Source organism: Phaenicophaeus curvirostris, chromosome 38 (assembly GCF_032191515.1).
Source record: "Phaenicophaeus curvirostris isolate KB17595 chromosome 38, BPBGC_Pcur_1.0, whole genome shotgun sequence".
Taxonomy (NCBI): domain Eukaryota; kingdom Metazoa; phylum Chordata; class Aves; order Cuculiformes; family Cuculidae; genus Phaenicophaeus; species Phaenicophaeus curvirostris.
This window is the reverse complement of record NC_091429.1, coordinates 1587809-1605322: the sequence shown is the minus strand read 5'-3', so window position 1 is coordinate 1605322 and position 17514 is coordinate 1587809. Positions and strand designations below refer to the sequence as shown.

Genomic DNA, 17514 nt, shown 5'->3' with positions numbered 1-17514 from the left:
GATGGGAATGGTTGGACTCGATGATCTGGTGGGTCTTTTCCAACCTGGTGATTCTGTGATTCTATTCCTGACAGGATTTTCTCCCCTTTCCAAACCAACCTAAACCTTATCCTTCCCCTTCCTTCCCGTGGAACTGCGGTGTAGGGCGCGTTTCCACGGGGAACCAAGCTTCCCAACTTCTCTGCAACAGCTCCCTCTGCGGATACATAAACGCCTCCTTCTGCTCGCTTGGGATCACAAAACCAGAACGGCCTCGACGAGCGATGGGGGATGAGAGCAGGGAGCAGGCGGCGGGAGCCACCTCCTCGCTTTCTCCTAGAGAAAACCTCGAGCGGATAAGGGGGTGGGGGTGTCAAGCTCCCTCCTTGCAGCTCAGCCTGGTTTTCACCACTCCCGTTAGTTAATTATTTGTGTTACGGTAATACCTAAAGGCCGCAGAGCGAGATCTCCGAGTGTACCAGGAGAAGACTCCGACCCCTGGGATTTACGGGATGGATTGGGACGGGAGGAGCGCAGCGGAGGGAGGAAGGATGGCGGGAGGAAGCGCGCTGGGCTGTGTACGTGGACTGGCTGCGGCATAAATAATGGATTAACGCTCCTGACCCCACGCCCAGAGCCTGGCCCTGACTCACCCTGGGCTGCCCCGCTCCCCACACCCCACAAGAACCGCCCCCACTGCCCCAGCCCACCCCCTGGGACCCCCAAACCCCTGCCCACCGCCCCGCTCCCCAGTCAGGCTAGAATGATGGGAGGGGGGCACCCAGGCCTGCCCGCAGCCCCCCTCGCTGTCACCCTTCCCTCCCAAACCACGGTTCCTCCCTCCAGCACACGGCACCCCTCACCCCACACAGCACCCCTCCTGCCCCCCATTTCCCCACAGATACCACCCTAGGTTGTTCCCTCCTCCACAGAGCCCCCCTTCCCCTCACAAGGCCCCCCCTGACACCCACCCCAAGGCCCCTCAGCCCCTCTTTCCCCTCACAAGGCTAGTCTGGACCACCCCCTCCCCACACACGACCCCTCACAGGGGGGTCCTGACCCCCACCCACTCACAAGTCCCCACAGAAACCCCCTCTCCATCTCAAGCCCCTTCCTGGCCCCTCCACTTCTCACAAAGCCCTTCCTGACATGCACTCCAAGATCCCTCACAAGGCTTCTAAGCCCCCTCCTGCTTCACAAGGAAGCCCTGAACCCCCTCTCCCCACATACAACCCCTCACAAGGCCCCCCCCCCCGATCCCCTCCGCCCCACACAGTCTCTCCTGACCCCCTTCCCCACAGAAGACACCTCATCAGGCCTCTCACATCCTCACTCACAAAGCTCTTCCCGACGCCCCTCACCCCTCACAAGGCCCCTCAGCACCCCTTCCCGACACTGGGGTCCCCCATCAATGACTCACCCCCCACAAGGGCCCTCCTGAACCCCCCCCTCCCCACACAAGATCCCTCACAAGGCCTCACAGTCCCATCCCCCCACTTTAAGGCACCTCCTGACCCTTCCATATCTCACAAATCTGACCCCCCCCACCCCAAGGCCCGTCCCAACCATCCCCTCCCCACATAAGATCCTTCACAAAACCTCTCACACCCCTCACAAGGCCCCTCCTGACCCCCCTCCCCACATAAGACCCATCAGAAGGCCCTTCAGCCCCCTCTCCATCCTCACAAGGCCCCTCCTGATCCCCTCCTTCCCTTCACAAGGCCCCTCAGCCCCCCCTCCTCACAAAAGCCTCCCCCACCCAAGGCCCCTCTTGATCCCCACCCCAAGACCTCCCACCCCCTGTAAGACCCTTCCTGTCTCCCCCCCCCAGGGACCCACAGCGACCCCTCCCTACCTAGGGGCCCCTCCTGACAGCCCCCCCCACTGCCAAGGCCCCTCAGACCCCCCCGCCTCCTCACAGAAGACCCCCCCAATCCCTCATAAAGCCTCTCCTGGTCCCCCCCAGAAGGCTCCTCAGCCCCCCCCTCACAAGGCCTCTCAGCCCCCTCCTCCTAAGGCCACTCTCAAGCCCCCCCCCACCAAGGTGCCTCACCTCCCCCTCCTCAAAGGACCCCCCCACCCAAGGGCCTCTCTTGATCCTCACCCCAAGACCCCTCAATCCCCCTCACCACACAAGAGTCCCCCCTTCACAAGGCCTCTCAGGCCCCTCCTCACAAGCCCCCCCTGACCTCCCCACACAAGACCCCCCACTTCTCACAAGGTCCCCCCCACCTCCTCAAAAGACTCTCCCCACAAGGCCCCTTTTGACCCCCACCCCAAGACCCCTCAGCCCCTCCCAAGCCCCCCCTCCCCTCACAAGGCCCCTCCCCCTCCCCAAAAGATCCCCCCTCCCCACACAAGCCGCTTCTCAAGGCCCTTCAGCTCCACCTCCTCACAAGGCCCCTCCTGACCCCCCCCCCCAAGGCTTCTCAGCATCCCCCCCACTAAGATCCTCCCCCCTACCCCTCACGAGGCCTCTCAGGCCCCCCTTCACAACGCTCCCCCGACCCCCAACTCCTCAACAGACCCCCCTCGAGCCCCCTCCCCACATAAGGTCTCGCAGTCACCCTCACCCCTCCCCAAGGCCCTTCCTGACCCCCCCATCCCTCACAAGGCCCCTCCCCTCCTCAAAAGACGCCCCCTCCCCACACAAGAACCCTCCACCCCTCACGAGGCCCCTCAGCCCCCCCCTCACGAGGCTCCCCCCGACCTCCAACTCCTCAACCAACCCCCCGCGAGCCCCCTCCCCACACAAGGTCTCGCAGTCACCCCCACCCTTCCCCATGGCCCCTCTTGACGCCCACCCCAAGGTTTCTCAGCACCCCCCTCCCCACAAGCCCCCCCCTCGATGCCCCTCGCCCCCACAAGGCCCCCCACAGCTCACCGGCCCTGGCTCCGGTTCGGATCCCGCCGGGTCCAGGTGCCGCCGGCCCCCCCCTGCGCTTCAGGCCGCCGCGAAGCCCCGGCTGGGGAGGCGGGGCCTGGCGGCACCAGCCAATAAGGAGGCGCCCTGCGCTCGGCAGCCAATGGAGTCTCTGGGCCGCCGGGGCGAAGCAACCAATCAGAGAGCGCAGAGGGCCCCGCTTGGCCCGCCCCCTCGCTTTTAGCCAATCAGATGCGACCCAAGGGGCGGGGCCAAGCGCTCGCGGCCAATGAGATTGCAGAGCGCGGCGATGGGAGTCCAGCCAATAGCGAAGCGGCGTAACAGACACTGCGGAGGAAGCCACGCCTCCCCGCCGACTGCAGCCAATGGGAGGAGGCGATGCCGAGGCCACGCCCCCTCGCGAGGGGAGGGGCGAAAGGTGCCGAACGTGGACGGAAACTGCCGAGGGACGCCGCCCTGAGGCGGAAACACCCGAGCGCCTCCGGGAACGGCCGAAGCGAGGGGCGGCGGGGAGGCTGAGAGCGGGGAGAGGCGGGTTCGAGACCCCGCTCTGCCCTGAGCGCCTCCCTGCCCTGGGCTGTGGGGGCTGCAGCTCTGCAGGGTCCGCACAGATCGCTGTGTAACGGTTCCCGAACCCCCCATTCATTGCTTTAGAGACGCCCTTGTGCAGCGCATTCCCTGCAACACGCCATGCCCTCCACGCCGTCAACCCCCGCGACGCAACGTCAGATGGAATGGAGCAAAAGCAAGAGCAAAATCTCATGTTTACAAATACCAGCGCCCTCAGGGCAATGGGTGGTGTTGCCCCATGGATGCCCTCACCTCACGGTCACTCTCCCCCCATGGCCACTCTCCCCCATGGTCACTCTCCCCCCATGGTCACTCTCCCCCCATGGTCACTATCCCCCCATGGTCACTCTTGCCCCATGGCCACTTTCTTCTCCAGCAGCTGCTCTCACGCCGCCCCCGCTGCCCTCCTGGCCCTGGCCAGCTCCTCGTAGGCCTCTTGCAGCTCGATGAAGCGCCTCTCGGCCTCCTCCGCCTGCTGCCGGTTGTGGTCTGGGTGCCAAACCTTCACCAGCTCCCGGTAGCTCCGGTGCACGTCCTCGGCGGAGGAACCAGCCGGGATACCCAGGACCTGGGGACAAGAGGGGAACAGGAGGTGGAGACCCCGCTGAGCCTCCTTAGGGAACCCCAAAAAGGGGATTTGTCCCTCAAAAGACAAGGTATGGATCATAGAATCACAGAATCACCAGGTTGGAAAGAATCCACAGGATCATCGAGTCCAACCATTCCCATCAATCGCTAACCCATGTCCCTCAGCACCTCGTCCACCTTAAACCCCTCCAGGGAAGGGGACTCAACCCCCTCCCTGGGCAGCCTCTGCCACTGCCCAATCACCCTTTCCATGAAATTTTTTTTCCTAATATCCAGCCTGGAGGAGCTTGAGGCCATTCCCTCTCGTCCTGTCCCCTGTCCCTTGGGAGAAGAGCCCAGCTCCCTCCTCTCCACAACCTCCTCTCAGGGAGTTGCAGAGAGCAATGAGGTCTCCCCTCAGCCTCCTCTTCTCCAGCCTAAACCCCCCCAGCTCCCTCATCCTTTCAACATCATCCCCGGCGCCTCACCTCGTACGCCCAGCGCTGCCGCTGGCTCCAGCCTCTCGCTTTGAACCCGCTGCCAGTCTCGGGTGCCTCAGAGCCGCCCGCGATGCCCATCGCCCCTGCCACGAGCCGTATGGCGCGGAGCGGCAGGAGCAGGAGCTCGGTGGCGGCTCGGGCCAGGGCCAGCGCGGTGCCCAGCGCCTCGGCGGCGCCGCTGAGCCCGCGGTAGGCGAGCGGGGCGCCGAACGCCAAGCACGCCAAGCCTAGATGGTAAAGGCGAGCGGGCAGCCGGGGCGGTGGCACCGTCCGGCGGCTCTCGTAGCGCCGGTGCCGCTGGGCAGCGATGCTGGCGGCCAGGCTGGCGGGCAGCACGGCCAGCAGCCGCCCTTGGAAGAGGAGGGAGGCGAGGAAGGCTGCTGCCAAGACTCGGAGCGCCCGCGTGGCCTGGTTACCCACCGAGGCCACCAGCAAGACCCCCAGCGCCACGGCCAGCGGCTGCGCCACCAGCGCCGGCACCCACGGCAGCGCCAAAGCGGCCGCCAGCCCGAAATACGTCCCCACGGCCGCCTGCCCCGCGGCGCGGAGGGGGCTGAGGGGCGGCACGGAGCCAGCGCGCTCCCCGCGGGCCCCGTTGGCCTCGGCCACCCAGGCTGGGAGGTGCCAGGCGTCGCAGAGCCAGCCGCCCCCGAAGCCGCCCAGGGTCAGCAGCCAGAGCAGCGCGTGGCTGTCGCGGCCCAGGTAGAGGTGGTGCAGCCCCAGCGGCCCCCCCAGCGCCCACAGCCCGTAGGCCACCAGCAGCCGCTTGGCCATCGGCCCCCGGCGGCTCAGCTCGGCATCGGCGCCCTGCGGGGTGGATGGGGCCGTCAGGGACCCCCCCCCAGTCACAGGGACCCCCCGGTCACTGGGACCCCCACCCCATGTCGGAGATGTGCGGCCGCCTGCACACCCAGCCGGGGCCAGTGTGTGCCCACCCAGAGCCCCCACGCCCCCCCAGGTTCCCCTGAACCCACCCAGAGCCCCTTGAGTCCCCCAGGATCCCCTGAACCCACCCAGAGCCCCCTGAGCCCCCCCGGGATCCCCTGAACCCACCCAGAGCCCCCCCAGGATGCCTTGAGTACCCCAGGATCCCCTCAACCCACACAGAGCCCCCTGAACACCCCCTGCCAGGATCCCTTGAGTCCCCCAGGATCCTCTGAACCCACCCAGAGCCCCCTGAACCCCAACTCAGGATCCCTTCAGTCCCCCAGGATCACCTGAACCCACACAGAGCCCCCTGAGACCCCCCAGGATCCCCTGAACCCACCCAGAGCCCCTTGAGTCCCCCAGGATCCCCTGAACCCACCCAGAGCCCCCTGAGCCCCCCACCAGGATCCCCTGAACCCACCGAGAGCCCCCTGAACCACCCCAGGAACACCTGAACCCACCCAGAGCCCCCTGAACCCCCCCAGGGGCCCTTGAGTCCCCCAGGATCCCCTGAACCCACCCAGAGCCCCCTGAACCCCCCCAGGGTCCCTTGAGTCCCCCAGGATCCCCTGAACCCACCCAGAGCCCCCTGAACCCCAACCCAGGGTCCCTTGAGCCCACCTGGCTCCCACATGCCCACCCGGAGCCCCTGGAGCCCCCCAGGATCCCACACCCCCAGCCAGCACCCCATGAACCCCCCCAGAGCCCCCCTGAGCCCTCCAGGATCCTACATCTCTCTCCAGCACCTCATGAGCCCCCCCCAGAGCCCCCTGAGCCCCCCAGGATCCCACACCCCCAGCCAGCACCCCATGAACTCCCCCAGAGCCTCCTGAGCTCCCCTAGGATCCACACCCGCTCCCAGCACCCCCTGAGCCCACCCAGAGCCCCCTGAGCTCCCCCAGAATCCCATGACCCCCCCTCAGGTTCCCCCAGGCCCCCCCATCCCCCCCCAAGTCCCCTCTGAGCCTCCCAGCACCCCATGAGCCCCCCCAGGGTCCCCCCTTTCCATCCAGGATCCCCAGACCCCCCCAGTACCCCCCCCAGCACCCCATGAGCCCCCCCAGGGTCCCCCCTCTCCATTCAGGATCCCCAGACCTCCCCAGCACCCCCCCAGCACCCCATGAGCCCCCCCAGGGTCCCCCCTCTCCATTCAGGATCCCCAGACCCCCCCAGTACCCCCCCAGCACCCCATGAGCCCCCCCAGGGTCCCCCCTCTCCATTCAGGATCCCCAGACCCCCCATCCTCCCCCCCAGCACCCCATGAGCCCCCCCAGGGTCCCCCCTTTCCATTCAGGGTCCCCAGACCCCCCCCATACCCCCCAGCACCCCATAAGCCCTCCCAGCACCCCATGACCCCCTCCAGGCCCCCCCAACCCCCCCCCAGTCTCCTCTGAGCCCCCCAAAACCCCCCAATCTCCCCCCCAGTCCTCTCTGAGCCCCCCCAGCACCCTGTGACAGCCCCCCCCCGACCCCCCCATCTCCACCCAGGGTCCCCTGAGCCCTCCCAGCACCCCCTGACCCCCCCCACCGACCCCCCCATCCCCACCTGGGGTCCCCCTGACCCCCGTCTCCCCACGCCGCTGCCGCTGCCACCGTGTCCCCCCCCCCTCCAGACTTTGCCCCCCCCCGCCCCACGGGCAAAGGGCATCAGAGTCACCCTGGGGGGGGGGGGGGCTTTGGGGTCTGGGGGGGGGCACAGGGCACCCCCCACCTGCCCCCCCAGCCCCACACATCCATCTGGGGGGGGGTTGAGTGTGGGGTAGGGGCTGGGGGGGGGGCTGTGACCCCCCCCCCCCAACGAGATCCTGCCCCCCCCCCATCTGCTTTCAGGCCTTGTTTGCTCAGCGTGTTTGCTGGGATTAACGAACCTGCCCCCGCAAATTGGGCTCATCTATAATTAACGACCCCCCACCCCGAGAAGAGGGGGGGCTGTGATACCCTCCCCACCCCAGCTCTGCAACCCCAGGAGGAGCAGCTGGACTGGCTTTGGGGGTGCAACCCCCCCCCCCCCCACTGTCCTGATGCCCCATGGGGACCCCCAGCCCCCCCTTCCATAATTTGGGGGTGCAACCCCCCCCCACTGCTGCCCTAGGGATCAATGAGGACCCCCCAGCCCTCCCTTTCTATAATTTAGGGGTGCAAACTCCCCCATACTGCCCTGAGGCTCCATGGGGACCCCCCAGCCCCCCCTTCCATAATTTGGGGGTGCAAACCCCCCCACTGCTGCCCTAGGGATCAATGGGGACCCCCTAGCCCCCCCCTTTCCATAATTTGGGGGTGCAAACCCCCCCACTGCTGCCCTAGGGATCAATGGGGACCCCCCAGCCCCCCCCTTTCCATAATTTGGGGGTGCAACCCCCCCTCACTGCTGCCCTAGGGATGAATAGGGACGCCCAGCCCCCCCCTTTTTCATAATTTGGGGGTGCAGCCCCCCCATTCCCTTCTTTCCAGGGCTGGATGGGGACCCCTCAACTCCCCTGCATGATTTCGGGGTACAGCTGCCCCCTCACCGCTGCCCTGAGGCTCAATGGAGGCCCCCAGCCCCCCCTTTTCCATAATTTGGGGGTGCAGCCCCCCCCATTCCCTGCTTCCCAGGGCTGGATGCCCCCCCCCCTCAAGATTTGGGGTGCAATGCAGCAAATCCCCGGTTTCGGGGGTGTTGAGAGGCCGGCAGGGGGGGGGTCCCTGGGGTCCCCCCCGGGATGCTGAGCCCCCCCCCTCGCTGCCCATCAGACCGGCTGACAGCCCCCCCCTCCCCCCCCCTCGCTGACAGCGGCTCCCGGGGGACCCCACGCTCCGCTGCCCCCGCCCTAAAGGGGGGGTTAACCCCCCCCAACCTGCACCGAGCGGGGGGACCGGCCTCGGGGGGGGAGCACCCGACCCCCCACTGCAGCCCCAGGACCCTCGGGGGTCTCATTCTGATCGATTGGGGGGGACTGGGGGGGTCTCCTTCTGATTGATTGGGGGGGTCTCAACCTCATCAATACTGGGGGGCCAGGGGGTCTTATTCCTATCGATTGGGGGGGGCTCATCCCTATCGATGCAGGGGCAGGGGGCGTCTCATCCTGATCAATAGGAGGGAATGGTGGGGGTGTCTCATCCCTATCGATTAGGGGGAGCAGGAGGGTATCTTATTCTGATCGATTGGGGGGGGTCCCATCTCTATCTATTGGGGGGCGGGGGGGTCCTATCCCTATGGATTAGGGGAAGTGGGGGGGTGGCCATTCCTATCGATTAGGGTGAGTGGGGGGGCCCCATCCCTATTGATTAGGGGGAGCGGGGAGGTCCCATCCCTATTGATTAGGGGGAGCAGGGGCGTCCCATCCCTATCGATTAGGGGAAGTGGGGGGGGGGGGCATCCCTATTGATTAGGGGGAGCAGGGGTTCCCATCCCTATTGATTAGAGGGAGCTGGGGTGTCCTATCCCTATCGATTAGGGGGAGCAGGGGTTCCCATCCCTATCGATTAGGGGGAGTGGGGGGGTCCCATCCCTATCTATTGGGGGGGGCGGGGGGTCCTATCCCTATCGATTAGGGGGAGTGGAGGAGGACCCATCCCTATTGATTAGGGGGAGCGAGGGGGTCTCATCCCTATCGATTAGGGGGAGCGGGGGGGTCCCATCCCTATTGATTATGGGGAGAGGAGGGTCCTATCCCTATCGATTAGAGGGAGCGGGGGGGTCTCATCCCTATCGATTAGGGGGAGCAAGGGGGTCTCATCCCTATCGATTAGGGGGAGCGGAGTGGGTCTCATTCTGATCAATTTGAGGGTCTCATCCTGATCAATACTGGGGGGGGGGGTGTCTCATCCTGTACACACACAGCTGCCCCCCCTGGGTGCTACCACCACGACGCACACGCTTGCACACGCGTGTCACCACCATCCCACCACCAGCTGCCCCCCAGCTCCCTTTCCTCACCCCCCCCCCCCCCCAGGATCCGTGCGATGCACACGCGTGCACACGGCATGTAGCGCGCTCACGCGTGTCGCGTTGCCGTGTCACTTTTGCTGGTAATTAATGCGAGCGAGGGGCTGGGGGGTCCCCCCGGCCTCGTCCATCACTGCCAGCGCCGCGGACGCTCCCCACGCGTTTCTGGGGGGGCTCGGCCCCCCCCCCCCAGCCGGGGATGCACATTAATACATTAAAAATGTCAGCGGCGAGGCCCGGCTAATTGTCTGATTTAAATGTCTATTTGTCAGCGCCCGCCTCGCGGGGCCATGAGGAGAATCAGCAATGAGCCCCCAGCCTCGCCCAGGAGGAACAGGGTGGGGGGGGGGCCAGCACCCCACAGAGGGATCCCAGGGTGGGGGGCACCCAAGGAACCCCCAATATCCCACAGAGGGACCCCAGGGTGGGAGGCACCCAAGGAACCCCCAACATCCCATAGCTGGACCCCAGGGTGGGGGGCACCCAAGGAACCCCCAACATCCCATAGCTGGACCCCAGGGTGGGGGGCACCCAAGGAACCCCCAGCATCCCATAGCTGGACCGCAGGGTGGGGGGCACCCAAGGAACCCCTGGCACCCTATAGTGGGACCCCAGCGTGGGGGGCACCCAAAGAGGCCCCAGCCCCACCACAGTGAGACCCCAGGGGTGGGTGCTGATTGAGGGGCTGGGGGCTCATTGGGGGCTCATTGAGAGTGGGGGGCTCATTGGGGGCTGGGGGCTCATTGGGGCTTTATTGAGGGGGGGCTCCTTGAGGGCTGGGGACTCATTGGAGGGTGGGGGCTCATCGAGGGTTTATTGAGGGGGGAATCATTGAGGGTGGGGGGCTCCTTGGGGGCCCAATGTGGGGGTGACCGGGCTGGCACTGGTGCCCAAAGAAGGGGGGGACATTGCGGTGATCCCCCTAGTGCCCACTTGGCGCTGAGGGGTGCACCTGAATGGCCCTTGACACCCCCCTCCCCAGTTCTGAGGTGTCCTGGGCTCCATCCTGACCCATCCCACACCGGGGTCCCCCCCCAGGATGGGGGCGCCCCCCACCTCCCCCCACCAGCCCTGGGTGCTGTTTTCTTGTCAGCACTCAAGGACAATTTTGATGCAATTCCAGCCGCTCTGGTTTATTGCGAACGCGCCCTGGCTGGACGCGCAGCGCCCGGCCGCATCCAGCCCATCGATATTCATTTGGGCATCGCTCCCTCCCGGCACGCGCGGCCTGCGCTGACAACACGCAACCTGCCTGCAGCCCCGCATGCTGCGGGGGGGGCTGGTGCATGGGGGGAGCAGGGGGAGAGGAAGGGGGATGGCTCCAGGGCTCCAGGAATCATGCACTGGTGCTGGGTGCCATGCACTGGAGGCTAAGGACTGGGCATCAGCACTGGGTGCCATGCAGTGAGCACTGGGGACCATGCACTGGTGCTGGGTGCCATGCACTGGAAGCTAAGGACCATGCACCAGCACTGGGTGCCATGCAGTGAGCACTGGGGACCATGCACTGGGTGCCAAGGACCATGCACCAGCACTGGGTGCCATGCAGTGAGCACTGGGGCCCATGCACTGGTGCTGGGTGCCATGCAACAAGCACTGGGGACCATGCACTGGGAGCTAAGGACCATGCACCAGCGCTGGGTGCCAAGCAGGGAGCACTGGGGACCATGCACTGGTGCTGGGTGCCATGCAACGGGTACTGGGAACCATGCACTGGGTGCTAAGGACCATGCACCAGCACTGGGTGCCATGCAGGGAGCACTGGGTGCCATGCAGTGAGCACTGGGGACCGTGCACTGGGAGCTAAGGACCATGCACCAGCACCGGGTGCCATGCAGGGAGCACTGGGAACCATGCACTGGTGCTGGGTGCCATGCAACAAGCACTGGGGACCATGCACTGGGTGCTAAGGACCATGCACCAGCACTGGGTGCCATGCAGGGAGCACTGGGGACCATGCACTGGGTGCCATGCAGTGAGCACTGGGAACCATGCACTGGTGCTGGGTGCCATGCACTGGGTGCTAAGGACCATGCACCAGCACTGGGTGCCATGCAATGGGTACTGGGAACCATGCACTGGTGCTGGGTGCCATGCAATGAGCACTGGGGACCATGCGCTAGGTGCTAAGGACATTGCACCAGCACTGGGTGCCATGCAACGAGTATTGGGAACCATGCACTGGATGCCAAGAACCATGCACCAGCACTGGGTGCCATGCAGGGAGCACTGGGAACCATGCACTGGTGCTGGGTGCCATGCACTGGATGCTAAGGACTGGGCATCAGCACTGGGTGCCACGCAGTGAGCACTGGGAACCATGCACCAGCACTGGGTGCCATGCAACGGGTACTGGGAACCATGCACTGGGTGCTAAGGACCATGCACCAGCACTGGGTGCCAAGGACCATGCACCAGCACTGGGTGCCATGCAGTGAGCACTGGGGACCATGCACTGGGAGCTAAGGACCATGCACCAGCACTGGGTGCCAAGGACCATGCACCAGCACTGGGTGCCATGCAGTGAGCACTGGGAGCCATGCACTGGTGCTGAGTGCCATGCACTGGGTGCCAAAGACCATGCAGCAGGCACTGGGCATGCACTGGGGCCATCCTGGTGCAGGACGCCGCACGCTGCTGCGCCAACCGTCGGGTCCTCAGATGGCGAACGCGGAGTCACCGGGTGGCTGCACCGGAGCCCCCTCCCCGAGCCGGTGCAGCGGGGGCTGCGGGGCTGCAGCGCAATGCGTTTATTCATGCCCTGCGCCCCAGCACCGCGCTGCACCGCTCAGCACCCACAGCTGGGCCCAGAGCTGCTGCCGAGGCTGGGGGGGACACGTCTGTCCCAATCAGGGGGGCACAGCACCATCCCAGGTTCCTGCTGGACCCCCAGCGCCATCCCAGGTCCTGCTGGACCCTCAGAACCATCCCAGGTCCTGCTGGATCTCCAGCACCATCCCAGGCCCTGCTGGATCCCCAGCACCATCCCAGGTCCTGATGTATCCCCAGCACCATCCCAGGATCCTGCTGGACCCCCAGAACCATCCCAGGTCCTGCTGGATCTCCAGCACCATCCCAGGTCCTGCTGGATCCCCAGCATCACTCCAGGTCCTGCTGGATCCCCAGCACCACCCCAGGATCCTGCTGGACCCTCAACACCATCCCAGGATCCTGCTGGACCCCCAACATCACCCCAGGTCCTGCTGGACCCCCAACATCACCCCAGGTCCTGCTGGACCCCCAACACCATCCCAGGATCCTGGTGGATCCCCAGCACCATCCCGGGATCCTGCTGGACCCCCAGCGCTGGAGCCGAGGGCAGGATGCGACCCTCCCCCCGCCCCCCCCCCGCAGCTCCCTCTGGGCTCGACCTTTTCAGCTGCCCCCCCACCTCTGCCCCCCCCCCCCGCAGCCGGGACCCCCGCGCCCCCCTCCTCCCCCCTGAGCGCGCTAATTAGCACTCGGGCTTCCCCGGCAGCCTGGCTAATTAATCCGCTGTTGCTGCTCGTTAGGCTCAGTGCATGGGTCTGCATGGATCTACATGTATGTGCATGGGGGTATGTGCTCTCTGCATGGGTCTGCATGCGTGTGCATGGGTCTGCATGCGTGTGCATGCTCTCTGCATGGGTCTGCATGCGTGTGCATGGGTCTGCATGTGTGTGCATGGGTCTGCATGGAGGTGCATGCTCTCTGCATGGGTCTACATGCGTGTGCATGGGTCTGCATGGAGGTGCATGCTCTCTGCATGGGTCTACATGCGTGTGCATGGGTCTGCATGGAGGTGCATGCTCTCTGCATGGGTCTACATGCGTGTGCATGGGTCTGCATGCGTGTGCATGGGGGTACGTGCTCTCTGCATGGGTCTGCATGCGTGTGCATGCTCTGTGCATGGGTCTGCACGGTTGTGCATGCATGTATGTAGGTGTGCATGCTCAGAGTATACGTGTCCATGTGTGCACATGCTCTCTGCATGCGTCTGCATGCGTGTGCATGCTCAACACATGCATGCGCAGACGTGTGCTTGGCTCTGCGTGCTGCATTTGTGCGCAGAGATGGGGTACGGGGGGTTCAGGCACTCCTGGGGGTGGCATCCCCCCCCCCAGGTCCCCTCCGTGTCCCCGTGGGAGCCCGCGGGCGCTGCTGCGGCGCCGTAATTTGTTGCACAAACATTGCGGGGCTGGGGGGGCGGGCTGCGCATCGATCCCCGCATCCCGCGGCCATAAATCCATCCCGCAGCCCCGCGGATCGATCGGCGCCCGCCGGAGCGAGCGCGGCCCGCAGGCCCCACCGGGCCCATAAATTATCCAGCAGGATGGCACTGGGCGAGCATCGCCCCCGCTGCCCCCCCCTCCGGCCTGCGGGGGAGCGATTGCAGCACGCACACGCATGTGCATGTGTGCGGACACGCACTGAGCACGCACACGCATGCATGTACATACACTGAGCGCACACACACAGGTGCACTGAGCATGCAGACACATGCAGTGAGCATGCACACCCGCACAGACACATGCAGACATGTGTACTGAGCATGCACACCCGCACAGACACATGTGGATGCATGCAGTGAGCATGCACACCCACACAGACACATGCAGTGAGCATGCACACCCGCATAGACACATGCAGTGAGCATGCACACCCGCACAGACACGTGGATGCATGCAGTGAGCATGGAGACCCGCACAGACACATGCAGACACGTGTACTGAGCATGCACACTCGCACAGACACATGCAGTGAGCACGCACACCCGCACAGACACATGTGGATGCATGCAGTGAGCATGCACACCCGCACAGACACATGCAGACATGTGTACTGAGCATGCACACTCGCACAGACACATGCAGTGAGCACACACACCCGCACAGACACATGTGGATGCATGCAGTGAGCATGCAAACCAGCACAGACACATGCAGACACGTGTACTGAGCATGCACACTCGCACAGACACATGTGGATGCGTGCAGTGAGCATGCACACCTGCACAAACACACGCAGTGAGCATGCACAGCCACACAGACACACGCAGACACATGCAGTGAGCATGCAGACACATGCACTGAGCACGCACACCCTCACAGACACATGCAAACACATGCACTGAGCATGCACACCTGCACAGACACACGTACTGAGCATGCACACCCACACAGACACATGCACTGAGCATGCACACCCACACAGACACATGCAAACACACGCACTGAGCACGCACACCTGCACAGACACATGCACTGAGCATGCACACCCTCACAGACACATGCAGATGCCTGCACCGAGCATGCACACCTGCACAGACACATGCACTGAGCATGCACACCCACACAGACACATGCAAACACACGCACTGAGCACGCACACCTGCACAGACACACGTACTGAGCATGCACACTCACACAGACACATGTGGACACACCACATGCGTGCACCCCCGTGCACCGAAACACGCATCCCTTGCACACACACCCCAGTCTGTGCACCCTACGCCCTCCCTTGCACGCCTAAGGACCCCATGCACCCCGCACACACACACGCATCCCCTCCATGCTCTGACACACCCCCCCCGTGCACCCCCCCAATCTGTGCCCCCTGCACCCGCCCTTGCACACATCCACCCCCCTGCTCACACACAGCCCCCCTGGATCCCTTCCACACTTATCCCTCAGACCCCTTTCACACTCCTGTCCCCCTATCCTTTGCACACTGACCCCCACGCACCCTTTTCCCACTCACCCCTTCATCCCTTGCACACTCAGCCCCCAGCATCACCCCTCACCCCTCGCACATGCATTCCCTGAACCCCTTCACACCCTTGCACGTTCACTCCTTCCTCCCTTGCACACTCACCCCCACACCCCTTCCCCACTCAACCCCCAGAATCCCCCTGCACCCCTTGCACATGCATTCCTTGAACCCCCTCACATCCTTTTCCCACTCATCCCTTCCTCCCTTGCACACTCACCCCCACACCCCTTCCCCACTCAACCCCCAGAATCCCCCTGCACCCCTTGCACATGCATTCCTTGAACCCCCTCACACCCTTTTCCCACTCACCCCTTCATCCCTTGCACACACACCCCCTTCCCCCCTTGCACACTCACCCCCACACCCCTTTCCCACTCAGCATCCCCCTGCACCCCTTGAACATACATTCCTTGAACCCCTTCGCACCCTTTTCCCACTCACCCCTTCCACCCTTGCACATTCACCCCCTACACCCTTTTCCCACTTACTCCTGCACCCCTTGCACACTCAGCCCCTGGCATCCCCCCGCACCCCATGCACACGCATTCCTCGACCTCCCCTGCACCCCTTACACACTCCCCCCTTCCTCCTTTGCACACTCCCCCCACACACCCTTTCCCCCTCACTCCTGCACCCTTTGCACACTCAGCCCCCACCATCCCCCCTCACCCCTTGCACATGCATTCCTCAACCTCCCCTGCATCCCTTGCACACTCCCCCCTTCCTCCTTTGCACACTCACCCCCCAAACCCTTTTCCCACTCACTCTTGCACCCCTTGCACATTCACCCCTGCACCCCTTGCACGCTCAGCCCCCACCATCCCCCTCACCCCTTGCACACGCATTCCTTGGACCCCCTTGCACACTCCCCCCTTCCTCCTTTGCACACTCACCCCCCACACCCTTTTCCCACTCACTCCTGCCCCCCTTGCGCACTCAGCCCCCACCATCCCCCTCACCCCTCGCACTCGCATTCCTCGCCCCCCCCCGCACCCCTTGCACACTCACCCCCCCCCCTCCCCACCCCCCCCCGCTCCCCCCGTCCCGTCCCGCCCCCCCGGTGCCGTCGGGCGGGGCTGCGGGAGGAGCGGCGGCCCCGGCACGTGGCTCCCGGCGCCGCGGGCGGCAGGTACCGGGGGTACCGGGGGTACCGGGGGCACCGGGGGACACCGGAGGGTGGGGGGGGGGGTGGGATAGGATGGGATGGAGGGTGAGGAGGGGGCTCCCCGCGGGCACCGGGGATCCCGGCGGGGTCGGTACCGGGAGAGCCGCCCCGGGGCCGCTGCTCGTTGCCGGTGAGGAGCGCTCCCGGGGGACCGGGGGGGCTGTTCCCGGGGGAGGAGAGGGGCTGTTCCCGGGCAACTTGGCAACTTCCAGCCCGGTTCCATCGCGGTTCATCTCGTTCCATCCCGGCTCGGTCCCATCCCGGTTCCACATCTGCTCCACCCCGGCTCATCTCGTTCCATCCCGGTTCTCGATCTGCTCCGTAACGGCTCACCCCGTTTCTATACCTGCTTCATCCCGGTTCATCCCGTTTCTGTACCTGTTCCATCCCGGTTCATCCCGTTTCTGTACCTGCTTCATCCCGGTTCATCCCGTTTATGTACCTGCTCCATCCCGGTTCCATCCCGGTTCATCCCATTTCTCTATCTGCTCCATCCCGGCTCATCCCGGTTCTATCCCGGCTCGGCTCGTTCCCCTCCCGGCTCGGTCCCGGCTCCGGTTACATCACCAGCTCCAACCCCGGCTCCGGTCGCATCCTCGGCTCCGGTCCCGACTCCGACCCCGGTCCCGGCTGCTGCAGGAGCTCCGCTCTCCGCTCCGTCGGTGGCTTCGCTCCCGGTTCCATCAGCGGCTCCAGTCTCGTCCCCTTCAGCAGCGCAAGTCCCGGCTCCAGCCCCGCTCCCGGTCCCAACCTCGTCCTTCTCCTCTTCTCACTCTCCTCCCGGCTCCAGCCCCATCCTCATCCCTGTCCCCACATCCCCATCCCTGTCTCCACATCCTCATCCCTGTCCCCACATCCCCATCCCTGCTCCCATCCTCATCCCTGCTCCCATCCTCGTCCCTGTCCCCACACCCCCATCCCTGCTCCCGGCTCCACTCCCAGCCCTGTCACTGTGACCATCCTATTCCCCATCCTCATCTCTCTCCTTCTTCCCGTCTCCGTCCCCATCCTCGCTCCTGTTCCCCCTTCCAGCCCTGCTGCCGGCTCCATTCCCATTGCTGTGACCGTTCCCATCCTCATCCCCATCCTCACATCTTCATCCTCATCCCTGCTGCTGTGACCATTCTTACCCCCATCCTCGTCTCTGTCCCCACGTCTCTGTCCACATCCCTGCTCCTGTCCTCACTCCCAGCCCTCCTGCTGTGACTGTCCTCGTCCCCATCCTCTTTCTCATCCCTGG

The 17514-nt window shown here is 65.0% G+C and overlaps 2 protein-coding genes across 3 annotated transcripts in view; both read right to left on the bottom strand.

The window, feature by feature from the left end:
• Positions 1 to 2930, bottom strand: part of SPATS2 (spermatogenesis associated serine rich 2) — a 29091-nt gene extending 26161 nt beyond the window's left edge. Inside the window, exon 1 of one of the 2 annotated variants that reach the window (XM_069879411.1) lies at positions 2864 to 2930. The gene's annotated coding sequence lies outside the window, so the exon portion shown is untranslated. The remainder of the gene's footprint in view (positions 1 to 2863) is intronic. The other variant, XM_069879410.1, reaches the window with a different exon arrangement.
• An 861-nt stretch (positions 2931 to 3791) lies between these two features.
• On the bottom strand, positions 3792 to 5274 carry DNAJC22 (DnaJ heat shock protein family (Hsp40) member C22). The gene is made up of 2 exons (XM_069879524.1): positions 4489 to 5274; positions 3792 to 4001 (listed from the first exon to the last, which is right to left on the bottom strand). The coding sequence occupies exons 1-2, from the start codon at positions 5272 to 5274 to the stop codon at positions 3819 to 3821; spliced, it is 969 nt and encodes a 322-aa protein (XP_069735625.1). The 3' UTR covers positions 3792 to 3818.
• Positions 5275 to 17514: the final 12240 nt, after the last annotated feature.